This window comes from Nematocida ausubeli, assembly GCF_000738915.1.
Source record: "Nematocida ausubeli strain ERTm6 chromosome Unknown supercont2.5, whole genome shotgun sequence".
NCBI lineage: Eukaryota > Fungi > Microsporidia > Nematocida > Nematocida ausubeli.
This window is the reverse complement of record NW_026515638.1, coordinates 330964-346659: the sequence shown is the minus strand read 5'-3', so window position 1 is coordinate 346659 and position 15696 is coordinate 330964. Positions and strand designations below refer to the sequence as shown.

Below are 15696 nucleotides of genomic sequence, written 5' to 3'. Positions count from 1 at the left end.
AAAGAACATGCGCGGAATTTCCTAATGACAAAGTTGGCATCCAAGCTACTCCATATGGCCTTATAGGCTACCCCGAAGGGAATGATAATAGTGGACGACCCACCGGCAGGGTTAGTGCCGGCTTGCTCCTGCCACCTCCTAGCCAGCCCTCTTCTCTGCACTGCGCCGTGAGACAGATGCAGCTCTCCTGGTGTTCTGAAATGCAGAGTGTGTGCCCCTTAAATACCCCCAAAAAATGATCAAATTTGGAAATATGTGCATTGGGCCCTTCTAATTGCGCTCTAGACTGTGTTCTGCTGTCTGTTTACTTAATTGCGGTCTATAGCCTGGCCTATGTGCAAATTGCGCACCTCAGAGGGCCATATGACGAAAAATTAATATAGTGGGAGAGTGTGTACAAGGCATGTGCAGCAGGCACTGGAGGAAGACCTGCTGATGTAGGGAGGTGTGTGCAGATGGGTAGGTGAGGTAGACAGCTTGTGTCTTGGCACTTGCATAGCATGCTTGAGGAATACATTCTTGTCTACTTCTGATGTGTCTCTATCAGCATACATATTGCATATGTGTAGTATGTGTATAGTATGTGTATACGTGTATGTATATCATGTGTGGTATGTGTGTATAGTTCTGTGCTGGTGTACGCATAGGTTTTCATGTCTGAGCCGAGCCTTTTTGTTCTTTATGTGGCTGGCGTGTGATGCGGAGTTTATTCAGCTTTCTACATTGCGCTGAGTGTTTGCTGAGAGTGGTTCTTCAAAAAGTGCAGTTTTCTGATTTTTGTGTGTCTTTATCTTTTTTTTAGAAGAAACAAACCCTTCTGAACAGCAGTGGTAGTGCGAATATTGTAGAGTTTATTTTTGCAAAGATGTAGAAGAAAGGATAATAAGAAGACATAGACAGAAGAATGAAGACATAGTACAGAAGAGGTAGATTAGAGACAGAGAGTACGGGATAAATGTATAATTTTATACTCACACGTTATATCATAATAGCCTCTAGTTTTAAATTTAAGTATCTTTTAGCTAGTCTTTATTTGCAAAGCCCACTTTACATCAGGAAGAAAATTCTAAATAGAGATTGTCTATATACTAGTTTTAAAATTAAATACTCATTTGTTATGTATAGGAGTGTGGAGAAAGGGGGCTATTAGAAATAGTAGCGTACCTTTAAATCATAAAAGGCTTAGATTTTCTTAATAGAAAGCTGCACTAGAGTACTTGAGTAAGTAGGAGAGATATCCAAAATAGCATTGAAATTAGAAGTCATAGAGGATAAGTACTCCAAAGGGTGCTTAGGCATAGTCAATGTGTTGCAATATGTTATTAAAAGGTCTTTATTTTAAAATCTTCTTATTTGTCTGCATAGGATTTAGTGGTATATTGCAGCCACACGAATACTAATTTTAAATATATCTAATTTAGCATATAATTTTCTTAAGAGCACATTCTACTTGCTGCATTATATACCACCAATACAAAAGGTATGGTCTACAAAAAACACACTCGCATAAGTTATTTTCAAATATAGGAGCTGTAGAATAATAACAGTAAATAGATTTATTAGATTAAAGACTAAGATTCAGCCTATGCGTGAACACCATAGTCCTCTTCATCTACAGTTGCATCCTGATACTGCTGGTACTCACTGTATAAATCGTTCATATTTGACTCAGCCTCAGTAAACTCCATTTCATCCATACCTTCTCCTGTGTACCAGTGAAGGAAAGCCTTCTTTCGGAACATAAGACTGAACTGGTCACTGATTCGCTTGAACAGCTCCTGAATTGCTGTGCTGTTACCAATGAAGGTTGATGACATGTCAAGGCCGGTGGGAGAAATATCACACACAGAGGTTTTTACATTGTGAGGAATCCACTCCACAAAGTTTGCGAAGTTCTTTCTCTGTATACTGAGCATCTGCTCGTCAACATCTTTCATCGACATTTTTCCTCTGAACATTGCAGCAACTGTCAAGTATCTTCCCTTTGTGGGGTCGCAAGCTGCCATCATGTTCTTTGGGCTGAACATCTGCTGGGTCAGGTCGGAAACTGAGACGGCTCTGTATGCGGTAGAGCCCTGTGCAGTCAGAGGCGCAAATCCTACCATGAAGAAGTGCAGCCTTGGGAATGGGATCATGTTAACAGCAAGCTTTCTTAGATCAGCGTTGAGTTGCCCTGGGAATCGAAGTGTTGTTGTAATTCCGCTCATCACCACAGACACCAACCTGTTTAGGTCGCTGTACCCAGGGTTTGAGAGCTTCAGAGTGTTGAAGCAGATGTCGTATAGCGCCTCATTGTCAATACAGAATGTTTCATCACTGTTTTCCACCAGCTGGTGAATACTGAGCGTTGCGTTGTACGGCTCAACAACAGTGTCGCTTACCTTAGGAGATGGTACCACACTGAACGTGCACATCATTCTTTCGGGATACTCCTCTCTTATCTTGCTGATAAGAAGGGTTCCCATACCTGCTCCGGTTCCTCCACCAAGCGAGTGCGTGACCTGGAATCCCTGCAGGCAGTCGCAGTTCTCGGCCTCTTTCCTGATTACGTCCATCACAGAGTCAACTAGCTCTGCCCCTTCTGTGTAGTGGCCCTTTGCCCAGTTGTTTCCTGCCCCTGACTGTCCGTGGATGAAGTTGTCTGGTCTGTACAGCTTCCCGTACGCGCTCTCCTTGATTACCTCCATTGTGCCTGGCTCCAGGTCCACTAAAACTGCTCTAGGCACATACTTTCCGCTTGATGATTCATTGTAGTAGACAGACGCCCTGTCCAGCTGATATGAGTTGGTTCCCACGTATGCCCCTTCGCCGTTTATTCCATGCTCTTCACTTATTACCTCCCAGAATTTGGATCCGATTTGATTACCACACTGGCCTGTTTGCAAATGTACGATTTCCCTCATCTATTAGCAGGGGTGAATTTATGAGAAAATAATAAATAAAAAATAGAGAGGACCAATCATGCCATCTTTATACACTGCAGTATACAGCCATAGGAACGATCTGCTCTACGAGTCCGAGACAGAGGGAATAAACAGAATGCTCGTGCACTCAGCTGTGGAGATAATGGACTATGGAACGAGGGGTGCAAAGAAGGATCTATTTATCAAAATAGTAGAGTACAATGGAAGAAAGGTAAGCGGGGTACTTCTGGAGAACGGATACAAGGTCATGTGTGTTTTTGCAAGCGAGGAGAATGAAGTGCAGGAGATACAAGAAGCAGCAAGCATGTTTAGACAGAAGGTTTTACAGGGAGAATTTAATCGATTTGAATTTTAATTTGTTATGCGGGGCCTAGTCACTCAATACATAGAAGAGAAGCAAGACGCGGTGGAGCTAACATCGGTTAGAAAAGACGGGAATGAAGACTCAGTCGAGGGGACCAAGATAGTGCAAGAAATTAAGAAAAGACACCATAGTAAGGGAAAAAGACAGAGCGCAGGAAGAAGCAGAGGGATGACTGTGCGAGAAAAGGCAAAAAGCATAAGCAACACGCCTGTTCCCACAGTAAGTGATGAAAAGTCTGGAGTAAAGAAGCCGTTTTTCGGGATCTTTGGCGAAATAGACATTAATGACGGCACCTATTTAGTCTATATAAAAGAAAGAAGAGTGGCTGGAAAGCTAAAAGGAAAGGATGTATACGAGGTGCTTGAGTGCGGGAGCATATGCATAGATGGGCTGGATGACCCGCAGATGAAAGAGGTGTTCAATGAGTTTTTTAAGATGCCTGGCCTGTTCTTCTCAGAGTATCCGCTAGGAAACGTTGGGTCTCTTCTAAAGGAGAACACGGATTTTATTTACAACTTCATACCGCTCTCAAAATTTAGGCAGAACAACCCCAAGGCGTGCGAGTTTGGGGTGGAGCTCATCCAAGGATTCTTTGGGCAGGCAAGTCTTTCTGGAGAAGTAAATCTGGAGTGCACTCTTATAAGTAGAAGATCCTGGAGAAATGCAGGAACCCGCTATTATGCGAGGGGCTCAGACCCAAATGGGGATGCTGCCAACACAGTAGAAACACTGCTGATTGCAGAGACAGAAGAGAATTCTTATGAGTTTCTGCAGTGCAGAGGGTCTATTCCTTTGTCCTGGGAGCAAAAAATCGATTTGTCGTATAAGCCACCCATTAAAATGGGAAGCTCAGACCTAAGCAGACATTTGTTCTCAAAGCACTTGAGTGTTTTGCAAAGAAGGTATGGAAGATATTTCTTTGTCACTTTGCTAGACACTAAAGGCCATGAGAGAGAGCTGAACAGCAAATTTATAGCCTCTCTAAAGGAGACAGGATGCATGTATCTAGCAGTAGACTACCATAAGATGGTGAAAAACTCAGAGGAAAAGAAAGAGTTCAAGAAAAGCCTAAAGGAGGTGCTATCGAATCGATGCATAGCAAGAACAAACTGCGTTGACTGCTTAGACCGAACAAACGTGGTCCAATCGCAGCTTGCGAAGATTCGGCTAGTAGAGCTGCTTGGGCTCACCGGGATTTTAAAAAACGGAGACATTCTTGACATCGACGACTATTTAAGCGAGAGCTCAGTTAAAAAGTTTGGCCAGCTCTGGAATAGCAATGCAAACATGCTCTCCATGCAATACACAGGAACCATAGCGCTGAAGAACGACCTGACAGAGCACGGCGTGCGAACCATAAAGGGCCTGATCCAGGATGCGATAAGCAGCGGGAAAAGGTATGTCAACAACAACTTTACAGATGGAAGAATGCAGGAGATTATTGAAGTTATTACAGGAGTACGAAATGTATTGGGAAACTCTACTAGGGGGGATCGAAAAATAGGAATATATGTGGCTGTGTGGGCCGTGCTTATTTCTTGTTTATATAGGCATAGCACAAGTGCAGGAACGGCAGGTTTAGTATGTTTCATGGTTTTATTTAGAAGTATGCTTTTCTTCTGCTTATCCTTTCCATCTCCCCAACCCAAAGCCAAATTTCAGAAGACAAAAAGAGGTTGAATACGCCGTGCTCTAGCCATGCATAAAGGCAAGTGCTATTCTATGTCTAGAGATTTTTAGAGTAAGGTGTTTAAATAAAGAACATAAGTGCCATCTATTTATAGTTTCAAGAGCATGTTTTGGAAGCCTGCAGGCTATTCTTTAATCTAGAGGCATAGCCCAAGTGGTAGCTACTTTATTTCTGAAATATAGATGTTGGTTTTCTTTGTCTTGGTAGCATGAAGCCCTTTACTTAGTTCAGAAAATTAGAATAATATTGGCTATTGACTTTCAAGTTTTGGCTGGATTATTAAGTATGCTATAGGGGCTCTGCTTGTTTACATGACAGCAATCGTAGTGGTTGGGCTGTATTGACACTCCGTGCGATACTCTTATCTTTTATCTCAATTTATATAAGAATAATGTGTACTAACTGTAAGCTAGAGATCTATAAATAGAGAACAAGAAATGAATTATAATTTAGTTTAGTGTAACTAAGTTTATATACACACTGCGGGCCATATGTGAATTGGCATGCTGGAAAATCCTGCTCACTGCGCATGGAACGCACGCAGCATAAACAGGCCACACAGCTTCTGTTTCATCTAGAAAGGCTTACGCAGACAGATGGACATACAAAACAGACGGTAGTAGATCAATTTTCCTACATACAAGGTATGTTTCGGGCTGCAAAATAGACCATTTAAAAGATGATACATCTGATTTTCAAACTATTTAAGAAGCCCTATGCAGAAACATCAGAGCTCCTTGAGGGATATCCCTCTTCTAGCATTTGAGTAGAACTATTTATGCTATGCATAAGAATACCAAAGTTCTATTATAGCTCAAACAGCTAGCGACAGGATCTCTCCCGCAACATAATTACTGTAATAATATACCCGGGCGCAGGCCCACATTGTGATAATAATGGTGTGCATATAACTAATAAACACAATGGCAAAATATCTTTTTTTTACACGCTCAAAGTAATTCTTATACTAAAACACTTTTATGCATAGAGCGTAGTGCAAGCTTTAGCATGCCTTAATTCATTCTTATCACTTTGGCATGTTTATTATACATTGGCATGTATAATATATATTAGAACCTTCTGTTCTGTGTATCAGGCTATATACATGTTGCTGTTGATGTTTCATTGCCAAATGCATATTCTCTTTTTCCATGCTACAAGCCATTTAGGCTAGCTTTAAGAGAAAAAAGCACACCAGCTTAAAGGTCTTTTTTAATTGGAAGTTGGGCAAAAAGAATCAATAAAACAACTGCTCTGCTTCCCCTAGGGAAATGGATAGCATATTAAGATCATGGCCTGCACATATTTCAGTGGTGGCTTCGTTAGTTAAATACGGAGTGTATAAGATCCAAGATGTTGTAATAAAAAGCGTAGCAAAGAAAACAATAGACCCATATATAGAGAATGTTATAGTAGAGCCATTTATTGAATATGCAAAAAAATCACATGTAGTAAATAGCATTGTAAGCTCAATAGGATCAAATGTATTAATTCAGGACACTTTGCTAGCAGGAGCCAGCGTGTTTGACACCATAGGTTTATCTATAGAGAAAAAAGTAGAATCAGCAACAAGCATTGCCAAGTGGGGCTTGAAAGGAGCTAGTGGTTCATGCCATCTTCTAAAGAGCACGCTTATAATCCTGCCATTTTTCCTAGTTCTCTACTATGCAATGGTAAATACAATTTTGGCCCGGCAGGTATATAAAAACAAAAAGCTTGTAACATTCATATCGCTTTTGACAGGAACGGTTATGCTTGCTGTTCTGGCAAGCAATTTCTATATCATGTATAGCAAGCAAATATTGAGATTTATTGCGCCAAAAATCCTGGATGCTCCACTTCTGCTAGCAATGAACATACTAATCTTCTATGTATATGGTGGGTTTGAAATAATAACTCTTCTACAAATAATTCACACAAGGAAAAAAGAAAATGAAAGCTATTTTATGCATGCTATGCATGCTATAATGCTTGGGTTGGCGCTAGTAGCTATTACAGGATATGTCGGGTCAGTGCTAAATCTTTACTTTGGCTTCTTTCGCTATTTTTCAGCTGCATTTTCAACTGTTTAATAAGAGCATTTAGTTGCTGAAAACTGTCTATATGCGTATTCATATAATAGTCTTCTTAATAGTTGAATAAATCAAACCTTCTGTGCTACAGCTTTTATTTTATTTTACGCCACATGTACGCAGTGCAGAATATAGTCAATTCTATACAAGAGGATCTACTAATCTAGCTATTAATAGTGTATTTATACATGTGTGCAAGCATGATAGCCCAATAGGCAACTATGCAGGGCTGTGCTGTAATTCAAAGAAAAGTAACTTAGCTCTTATAATTGCAAAAGCATAGATACAAGGAACGCAAAAAGGCTTCAAAGTACCAGAAAGTGAACCTCATATAACCTGAATTCACTTTATTCTTCTGTGCAGTGCATAATACACTTAATATTAGTAGAAAGGCCATACCACCCGAGTTCCACAGATTGAATAATAGTAGCTAGAATTCTTATGACGACATTTTTTATACTGTGAGAAGAAAAATTAATTAGCTCAACAAGACGCATTATGGAATGAAGGTTCATTTGGTGGGCCGCAGATTCTTATATATTAGAAGTCAGCATGTACGAAGAAGATCTCACTTCTAAAGACGCTGTTCAAGCGCAAAACTATTTTAATGTCATTTCGATATTTAATAAACAATATCCTTGGCATTTTATCGTATAAATATTCTATTTTTTTCTTTGTTATATGCATAGGTCAAGCGAAGTTGAGCTTCTTACATGGATCAAGGGCATTCTTTCTCTGAAGATAAACGAGAAGACAGACAATTTGATGGATCTGCTGGCGGATGGAATAGTTCTTTGCGATTTGATAAATGCATTTATACCAAACAAGTGCAAAGCCAAGCCATCCTCTATTGTATTTAAAAGAATGGAGAACATTGATTTATTTTTGAGAGCAGCCAAGGAGATAGGAGTGCTTGACAGCGAGCTATTCCAGACAGTTGACTTAGTGCACGAGGAGAAGAGAAACCCAAAACAGGTTGCAATATGTCTTTACTCTCTTAGCAGAAATCTTAAAAAAAGATTCCCAAACTCCAAATTCAAAATCATTGGGCCTAAGCTTGCAAATCCAAATGTGCGAGAGTTCACTCCAGAGCAGCTAGAGATGGGTAAGAAAATAATAAGCGTTCAGATGGGCACAAACAAAGGAGCAACACAGGCAGGGCACGGAACAGGAGTTAGGCAAATAACACCTGGTTACGAATAAATTGTCTTTAATTAACATATTTATTAAACATTCAATATTCGTCTTTCAATAAAATGGCTCGATTATTGATCCTTCTTGCAGTTTGTATCTCTCTGTGCAGTGTAGCAGCGGACAACTATCACACAGCAGGAGTAAAAAGGGTTGTGTGTAATGAGACAGACCTTAATGTGAACTGCACAGGCAGCAGATGGAAGATATCCTATCTAGGCACTGATGAAGAAATAGAAATAGACGAAACCAGCGAGTGTGTGTACATAACAGGAGCAGTGCAGACTGCATTCCCAACAATATACAGAGATAAGAGTATTGTATATCCAGCCGGATACAGAATAATTCTGCACTCAGATACAGTCTACAACGGCGTGCCAGAAAAGATCATCGCTATGTGTGGGGCAATAGTCTTAACTACTATCACAGCTTTCTTGGCATTTCCAAAGCTAGAAGGCTTCTTTAGAAGAGAAGAAAAAATACGCAAAGAATAAAATTTTATATGCATGGACATTGAAAGACTTCCTATTATTTCAGAGCTTTATGGAGAAAAGAATTCAGGAAGTGCTGAGTTTTGTTTTTATATAGCAAAGAGCACAAACTCGCTGTGGATAGAGTCTTGCAAAAGAACATGCACTAAGAGAGCTGAATTAATGCACATTGACTTAAATAGCATGCATATTTGCAAAGTGCTAAACATCTATTTATTAGTGAATAAGCTGCAAACAAAAGAAATACATAACTTCATAGAAACCCACAAGATAAAGCTTCTTATAATTAATAAGCTAGATGATCTGACCACTGCAGACCATCAAGAAGACACAAAGAGCTGTCTTGAGCTGGTAAAGCATTTAAAGATGATGTATATCACGCACAGTGTAAAGAGCATAGTTATAACAAATGTAAGGCCTGGATATTCAAACAGTTCATTGGCTAAGAGGCTCTTGGGCGGAATGTTTGCAAATAGTGCCTTCAGTGCATATTGCGCAATAGAGGATGAAGAGACAGAAAGCAGCAAATACAACCTAAACACATACATTGCCACCCAGAGGTTCTCCAAAAAAGACACGCCCAGGTCAACAGTGCACAACAATTCATGGGACAGCTGCATGCCAACTGCATTTTACATAGAAAAAACACCAATTCCAGGTGTGCACATGATGCGAATGGTAAGGCCTAAAACACCAAATGGCCTGCAATACGTATTGAAAGTGAACTCAGATGAAATAAGTGTAGATAGAATATAACCCAAATCTGCAGAGCTACGCGTAACATCTTGTATCTGCATTTTAGAGAGAGGAAATTCATAAAAACTGCTGCACTAAATTTAAGCTCTATTTATACTGTGATGTCTTGGTGCAGGATTGTATGCATGCAAATACCCAGTCTTTGCAAAAGAGGGGATATGCTTATGCAATGCATAAATAAATTATATTTTTATTCTACATGATTCTTACACTTCCGTCTTTTTTGGTGAGGCGCATACTGCGAAAGGGGCAGCTGCGAGACCTAAATGGAATTAGGGAGGTGGCATTGACAGGAAAGATAATTCGGCGGACTAGAAGCAGTGCAATTCTCTTTGACTCCTTTTCAGGAATTCAAATACAAACAAATCATCCAGTGCTTCTGAAGGAAATTGACGAGAGCATTGAGAAGAACTACCCAGTGCACGTGGTGTGCACTCTGGAGCGAATCCCAAGAGCGCGGCTGCATGCCAAGTCTGTTAGAAGAAGCACTTTCAGCGAAGAAATGTACAGAACTCTGGAGGCTATTGAGTTTTGGAAAAAGGTTCAGTTTCAAAAACAACCAAAGTAACTGAGATCAACAAACATTAGAATGCATATAAGGAAAAGGAGTAAACACAATAATGCTTAAGGCACTGCCTCTCTATACTAAAGAAAGAGAAAAGTCTGACATGGCAGATCTTGAGGTATTGGGAAGCATCTCCTTTGATTTGCACATCAACAAAAATGAGGAAATTAAAAATGCCTTTGTTTCTTTAGTGGCCAAGCTAGGAACAATGGAATTTTTAGAAGAGTACTGCGCGCTGTATAATAAGATAATGCAGATATACAAAGGCAGAGGTGCATCACTCTATCATGAAGGCCTTCCTGAATTTGCCTTTGAGAGCGAGGCTACTAAGGAGAAGCCAAGTGAGATGCCAATAGACGAACTTCTAGACTCATGCGTGCTTCTTCAAGAGATATCCATAAGTACAAGCTATATAAATAAGAGCTGATCAAATAAGACTCTGTATGCTGATTATTATGCCAAATAAATTCTTGTATTAAATAGAAATATGTCTATATGTGTGCATTGCAAGGAATAAAATAGAATAATATTTTCATTGAGATGTTGTATAAAAGTGCTATGTAAAAGTGCTATATAAAATTAGTGTAGTTATTGCTTCTATACTAGAGCATAATTCAGGTTATATTTGCATGCAGTGCAGATTCTAATTCTTATTCTATGTTATGTGTATATTTGTACGTCTGTGTATATTTTTATGTCTGTAGAAAATTTAGCAAAGATTATAGCTGTGACAAGATACAGATGCATTTACTTAGTATGATTGGTGTAACCTCTTAATTATTTTATTATAAGAAGCCATCTTGTATGTATGAAAATACTCTTTGCTGCTGAGTGCATTTTCTAGCATATGCCACTGCATAAATTGAGAATGCATATAGGCTATTGCTGTATAGCATACCTATACAGTCTATGCTGAGTATTTTTCAGTGCCACTAAACTCCCAGCAAGATAGAAATATTTGGATATTTTCTTATATATGGCCTAGGGGGTTTATTAATATTAATTCTCTGCCAAAACAAAACTGAACTACTAGTTTTCATATGCACTCTTAATATATTTTTGAGTGATCACGCGTGATTATCTGGAATTCCCTATTATGCAATTATATTTACTCAATTTATCATTAGCATAAGAATGTGCTCCAGCTTCTCCAAAATAAAAGTATTTAGAATATTGAATGCTACTTAAAAAGATTACCTGTAGCTTTCATATATAAAAGGCTTCTATATAATAGCATTCTTATGGCTAGTATATCAAGAAAATGAAGACTAAATGTGATTTTGCACCTCTTTATTATTTGTGTACACAGTGCATGCATCAACACTAATGCTCTGTCTCTGAAACCCACATATCAGATGTCATGTAGTCTTCAGCAGTATCAATGCTCACGCCTATATGCTGTTTGTCTAGCGTCTGCATGAATTTGTGCAGCGAGTAATTGTAGTTTTCTCTGGACGCGTTTGACTTGCACCCCCTATATCTCAAGGTCTTTGTAGGATCCGTGTTTAGAAATGACCACACACAATAAGATAGAGCGCCAAAGAAGAACGCCTGGAACACCCAGAAAAGATACACACCCATTGACTTTAATGCCGCCATGATGCCTAGCTGTGCTTTTTGGGATTAGAAGATGGTTAGGTCCCTGTTTTAAATTATGCCAATGAATAAATATGCAAGTACCGAATAAAACATGAAAAATTTTCAGCTGCAAGAGAGAGCCCAGAGCGTTCTCTGCATACTTTCCTCAGTGCTAACCGCTGTAACAGTTATCGCCATTCCAATTATTCTTTCGCTTGAAAAAGCAGGCACAAAAAAGAATATCTTACGTCCAGAAAATAAATAGATGCGATTATTTATTCAAATTTCACATGTTTCTTGTTGCTGCTGTTCTCAGATGACCATGCTCTCTTGTTTCCAAAGCCAGATGATCTGTCAGAGTTGTCCCTTCTTCCAAATGAGTTGTTGTCTCTTCTTCCAAATGAGTTTCCGCCTCTTGGTGCTGAGTTGTTCTTTCTCTCTGAGGGCTGAGCTCTGATTGCTCTATCCATGTAAGTTATGTTTGAGTTAATAAGTTTACGTGCCTCCTCAGGTGTCTCGCAGGATGCAAATGCAAATCCTTTTGGTCTTCCGGTCTCTCTGTCCTCTGGGATTCTGATCTGGGTTACCTCTGCGTATGTCTTTAGGTGGGCTAATAGATCGTCGTGGTCGACGTCAAATGGAATATTTCCTAGGAAAACTGTGTTGTCGTCTGTCTTGTTGAAAACTCTGCCTTCTGTTCCTGCAGCTCCTCCCTTCTGTCCAGATCTGGCCATGTCTACAACGATGGTTCTTCCATTGTAGTCGGTTCCGTTTAAGCTTCTGCTCTTCTCGCATGCCTCCTTGCTCTCAAACTCAACGTATCCAAAGCCTTTGCCGCCTGGCCCATCTCTGCTTCTTGGGATTCTCACCTCGACGATTTCTCCGAACTGGCCGAACAGCTCCTTTAATTCGTCTTCTGTGGCGCTGAAGTTAAGTCCCTTGATGAAGATTGTTCTCTCATCCTTGGTCTCTTCTGGCTCCTCCTTCTTCTCTTCCTTAACAGACTCCTCAGACTCTTCCTCGGATCCAGAGCCCGACTCTTGCTCCTCTTCGGATCCGGTTTCAGTTGGGGACTCAGTTGCGTCTTCTGCTGAGTCGTTGCTGGTGTTCTCGGACACAGTCTGCTCCTCGGAGTCTACTGTCTTAGAAGCTTCCTCTGCATGAGTCTCCTCCTGTTTCTTAATATTTGTTTCTTCTTTCTTGTTTTGTGTCTTTCTTACTGCCATTGCAAGGGTTAAGAATATGCAAATTTTTTTCAATTTATAGTTAAAATTTCTCCAAAATTTTTCGTTCTTTACCAAAGACTTCAATTATAAAATATTACTGATCTACTGTAATTTGACTTTCGTTTCCTTAAGCATATTTTCCAAAATATTTCTTGCAGTAGCAGGAGAAAGTGCTATGCATTTAGCAGGCAAAAGTACTTATAAGCTATATAAATTTTTCCTAGTGTTCCGTATCCATTTATTTCTACTTAAGCTGCAAGATTGAAGGCAAACACTTTTCGAACTTCTGGCACAAGAACTGCCTTTACAGAGGAGAACACGCTTATTCTCATATTTCGCCCATCAGATATGCACCCGTCCACAACAGCAAGAGACTCTGGAAGACACAGAATCCCGTTTATTCCGTAGTATGGAAGATACACCTCTACCTTTGCAGAAGATATCCCCACAATTACAACAGTAACCATTTGGTTCATGATAAGATACCGCACGTACAGCTGGTTCGCATGCCGGGCAACCATCTTTGCATTTCTGTATGATCTGTTAACCGAGTCGCAGATTCTTTCCAGACGTGTTTCCGTGATAGGGGAGTATTTCTCGCGGTGAATTGCGCTGTATAATATCCTGTGCACAATTACATCTGCGTATCTTCTGATCGGGGATGTAAAGTGCGTGTAGTTTTCCATTGCCAGCCCATAGTGAAGCTTGCACCCGATGGAGGAGGGAGAGTAGACTGCCTGGGTCATGCACTTTGTCGCCCATGCTCCAATTGTGCTCTTCAGCTCATCTGTTGTTGAGTATGCCTTTAGTGTGTTGGAAAGCACTGAGGGCTGCTGCGGATCTAGCACCACTTGTGTGCGCGTGTGCCTGGAGAGAGCTGTCTCCAGTTCCTTGAATGCTGCAGTCGATGGCCTTGGGTGGATTCTTATTAGAGACTCCTTTGGGTACACGCTAGATATGAAGGTGGCCACGTGCTGGTTTGCCAGCAACATGAACTCTTCCACAAGAGAGTGCGTATCATACTCTTCTGTATGGCTGTCTTCTGTAATAATGTGCTCTGCAGGATTTCGCAGTATGTCTTTAAAGTACTTGTCATTTCTTGCTGATATTCTGCACTCATCTGAGTGTATCACAAATGCGCCAGTCTCCAGTCTACTCTTCTTCAGAAGAACAGAGATTTTCTTAAGAAGTTGGACGGAGTTCAGAATCTCCTGGGAACTGTACTGCCCTGTCTTAAGAACTGCAGAGGCCTGGTCGTATGTAAATGACACCTTTGAGCGAATAATCGATTTGACAAATCGCCTGTCAAGGAAAACCACTTTATCCTGGGCCAGGCGAACCTTCCAAACAACAGAAAATGCAAGTCTGTCCACATTTTCATGAAGAGAGCACAGATTTGTTCCCAGAAGAGGTGGAAGCATGTCTATTCTTCTATTTGGCAGATACGTAGTGCATCCTCTGATTCTTCCCTCTCGGTCCAAGTGACTGTCTTCCTTTACAAAGTGCGTGACATCTGCTATATGCACACCCACATCAATGGTGCCGTCTGTGTTGTACTTTGCATGCAGAGCATCGTCTATGTCTATGCACCCTTCTGGGTCTATACTTGCAATAGGATAGTCCCGAAGATCCTCTCTTTCTGCCAAGTCCTCCTGGGTTATCTGCCAGTTTTCAGAGGGTAACTCAGCCTGTGCTGCTTCCTCAAATGCCTGGTCCAGAATAGCATGGTGTGCAAGAAGGGCTGCTGTCTCTGCCTCAATGCTTTCCTTCTCTCCGGTCTCCTTTATTATATATCCAATGGGATATTTTTCATTTTCGTACCACTCTTCTACTACTACTAACAGAACACTTTTTTCTAGTCTGGCCATAATATCTGGGATATTATGCTGTGTGCTGTCTGAGCGCGCTGTCAGTTGGCATATGACATTTGGAAGATTGTTCATCTCTGGCTCAAGGAGAACATGCGACATACTCTCATCGAGTGTCTTTATTATTCTGCATGGGAAGGGTTTTCTATTTCTTCTCTCCACGCTAACCACTCGGCCTATGTATACGTCTCCTGCCTCCTTAAGTACTTCAACTATTACATAATCTCTGTCAATTGCTCTGTTAAGATGCTCTCTTGGAACTTCTATTCGGATTTGGTGTCCTTCAATGTTGCAGAGGAGTACTCCGCCTGAGTCTCTGTCCTCTATGGAGATGAAACCAACCTCAATTCTGTCCTTCAATTCAGCGACCTCCTCCATGCTCATATACGGCATATTGTACTTTTCATCTGTTGGAAACATTTCTCTAATGGAAATCTCTGGTAAGTGTGTGCTAAACTGTGTAGATAGAAATAGTCCCTCTGGATACTCTGAAGGAACTTCTTTCTGGGAATGAACTGCCATGAATGTGCACTCTTTGATGTGCTCGCCATACCACATGCTGATCATCTCATAGTATGAGCAGTCCACTGCAGACTTTCTTTCCTTGTTATACGTATAGATGTCCTCGCTGTAGATATCTTCAAGAACAAAAAGATTGTACCTGTCTATTGCCATCTCTAGCCTTCTATGCGTGTTCATGTACTTTTTCTTTATCTCCAAGAGTGCTGTCCTGGTTAGAATGACATTTCTAATGCTTTTTGTCTCTATGAAGGAAACAAAGTCATTTAGAAACTCATCAGACACAATATAGAACGTAGATGAGTGCTGAAGGGACTCCTGGATCCTTGGATTTATATTTCCGCAGCACCCGAACCCACAAGGAAGATTTCTGCTTAGATAGATCTGCGAGGGTATTTTAAAGATCTCGCCCTTTTTATTCTGCCGGTATGAAGTATATATTCTATCCATGC

General features: G+C 40.5%; 12 protein-coding genes across 12 annotated transcripts; 8 read left to right on the top strand and 4 right to left on the bottom strand.

The window, feature by feature from the left end:
- Nucleotides 1–1583: 1583 nt before the first annotated feature.
- On the bottom strand, nucleotides 1584–2903 carry NESG_02170 (tubulin beta chain; the record flags this gene model as incomplete). Its single annotated transcript, XM_053049780.1, has 1 exon — nucleotides 1584–2903. One exon carries the CDS (start codon nucleotides 2901–2903, stop codon nucleotides 1584–1586), a length of 1320 nt encoding a protein of 439 aa, XP_052903951.1.
- A 58-nt stretch (nucleotides 2904–2961) lies between these two features.
- NESG_02169 (uncharacterized protein) lies at nucleotides 2962–3279 on the top strand (the record flags this gene model as incomplete). Its single annotated transcript, XM_053049779.1, has 1 exon — nucleotides 2962–3279. The coding sequence occupies one exon, from the start codon at nucleotides 2962–2964 to the stop codon at nucleotides 3277–3279; it is 318 nt and encodes a 105-aa protein (XP_052903950.1).
- A 6-nt stretch (nucleotides 3280–3285) lies between these two features.
- NESG_02168 (uncharacterized protein) lies at nucleotides 3286–4968 on the top strand (the record flags this gene model as incomplete). The annotated part of the gene is made up of 1 exon (XM_053049778.1): nucleotides 3286–4968. The coding sequence occupies one exon, from the start codon at nucleotides 3286–3288 to the stop codon at nucleotides 4966–4968; it is 1683 nt and encodes a 560-aa protein (XP_052903949.1).
- Nucleotides 4969–6249: 1281 nt separating this feature from the next.
- NESG_02167 (uncharacterized protein) lies at nucleotides 6250–7050 on the top strand (the record flags this gene model as incomplete). The annotated part of the gene is made up of 1 exon (XM_053049777.1): nucleotides 6250–7050. The coding sequence occupies one exon, from the start codon at nucleotides 6250–6252 to the stop codon at nucleotides 7048–7050; it is 801 nt and encodes a 266-aa protein (XP_052903948.1).
- A 681-nt stretch (nucleotides 7051–7731) lies between these two features.
- NESG_02166 (uncharacterized protein) lies at nucleotides 7732–8253 on the top strand (the record flags this gene model as incomplete). Its single annotated transcript, XM_053049776.1, has 1 exon — nucleotides 7732–8253. The coding sequence occupies one exon, from the start codon at nucleotides 7732–7734 to the stop codon at nucleotides 8251–8253; it is 522 nt and encodes a 173-aa protein (XP_052903947.1).
- A 53-nt stretch (nucleotides 8254–8306) lies between these two features.
- On the top strand, nucleotides 8307–8735 carry NESG_02165 (uncharacterized protein; the record flags this gene model as incomplete). The annotated part of the gene is made up of 1 exon (XM_053049775.1): nucleotides 8307–8735. One exon carries the CDS (start codon nucleotides 8307–8309, stop codon nucleotides 8733–8735), a length of 429 nt encoding a protein of 142 aa, XP_052903946.1.
- A 12-nt stretch (nucleotides 8736–8747) lies between these two features.
- Nucleotides 8748–9488, top strand: NESG_02164 (uncharacterized protein; the record flags this gene model as incomplete). The annotated part of the gene is made up of 1 exon (XM_053049774.1): nucleotides 8748–9488. One exon carries the CDS (start codon nucleotides 8748–8750, stop codon nucleotides 9486–9488), a length of 741 nt encoding a protein of 246 aa, XP_052903945.1.
- Nucleotides 9489–9687: 199 nt separating this feature from the next.
- NESG_02163 (uncharacterized protein) lies at nucleotides 9688–10056 on the top strand (the record flags this gene model as incomplete). The annotated part of the gene is made up of 1 exon (XM_053049773.1): nucleotides 9688–10056. One exon carries the CDS (start codon nucleotides 9688–9690, stop codon nucleotides 10054–10056), a length of 369 nt encoding a protein of 122 aa, XP_052903944.1.
- A 52-nt stretch (nucleotides 10057–10108) lies between these two features.
- Nucleotides 10109–10480, top strand: NESG_02162 (uncharacterized protein; the record flags this gene model as incomplete). Its single annotated transcript, XM_053049772.1, has 1 exon — nucleotides 10109–10480. One exon carries the CDS (start codon nucleotides 10109–10111, stop codon nucleotides 10478–10480), a length of 372 nt encoding a protein of 123 aa, XP_052903943.1.
- Nucleotides 10481–11376: 896 nt separating this feature from the next.
- On the bottom strand, nucleotides 11377–11652 carry NESG_02161 (uncharacterized protein; the record flags this gene model as incomplete). The annotated part of the gene is made up of 1 exon (XM_053049771.1): nucleotides 11377–11652. One exon carries the CDS (start codon nucleotides 11650–11652, stop codon nucleotides 11377–11379), a length of 276 nt encoding a protein of 91 aa, XP_052903942.1.
- A 254-nt stretch (nucleotides 11653–11906) lies between these two features.
- Nucleotides 11907–12857, bottom strand: NESG_02160 (uncharacterized protein; the record flags this gene model as incomplete). Its single annotated transcript, XM_053049770.1, has 1 exon — nucleotides 11907–12857. One exon carries the CDS (start codon nucleotides 12855–12857, stop codon nucleotides 11907–11909), a length of 951 nt encoding a protein of 316 aa, XP_052903941.1.
- A 248-nt stretch (nucleotides 12858–13105) lies between these two features.
- On the bottom strand, nucleotides 13106–15694 carry NESG_02159 (uncharacterized protein; the record flags this gene model as incomplete). Its single annotated transcript, XM_053049769.1, has 1 exon — nucleotides 13106–15694. One exon carries the CDS (start codon nucleotides 15692–15694, stop codon nucleotides 13106–13108), a length of 2589 nt encoding a protein of 862 aa, XP_052903940.1.
- Nucleotides 15695–15696: the final 2 nt, after the last annotated feature.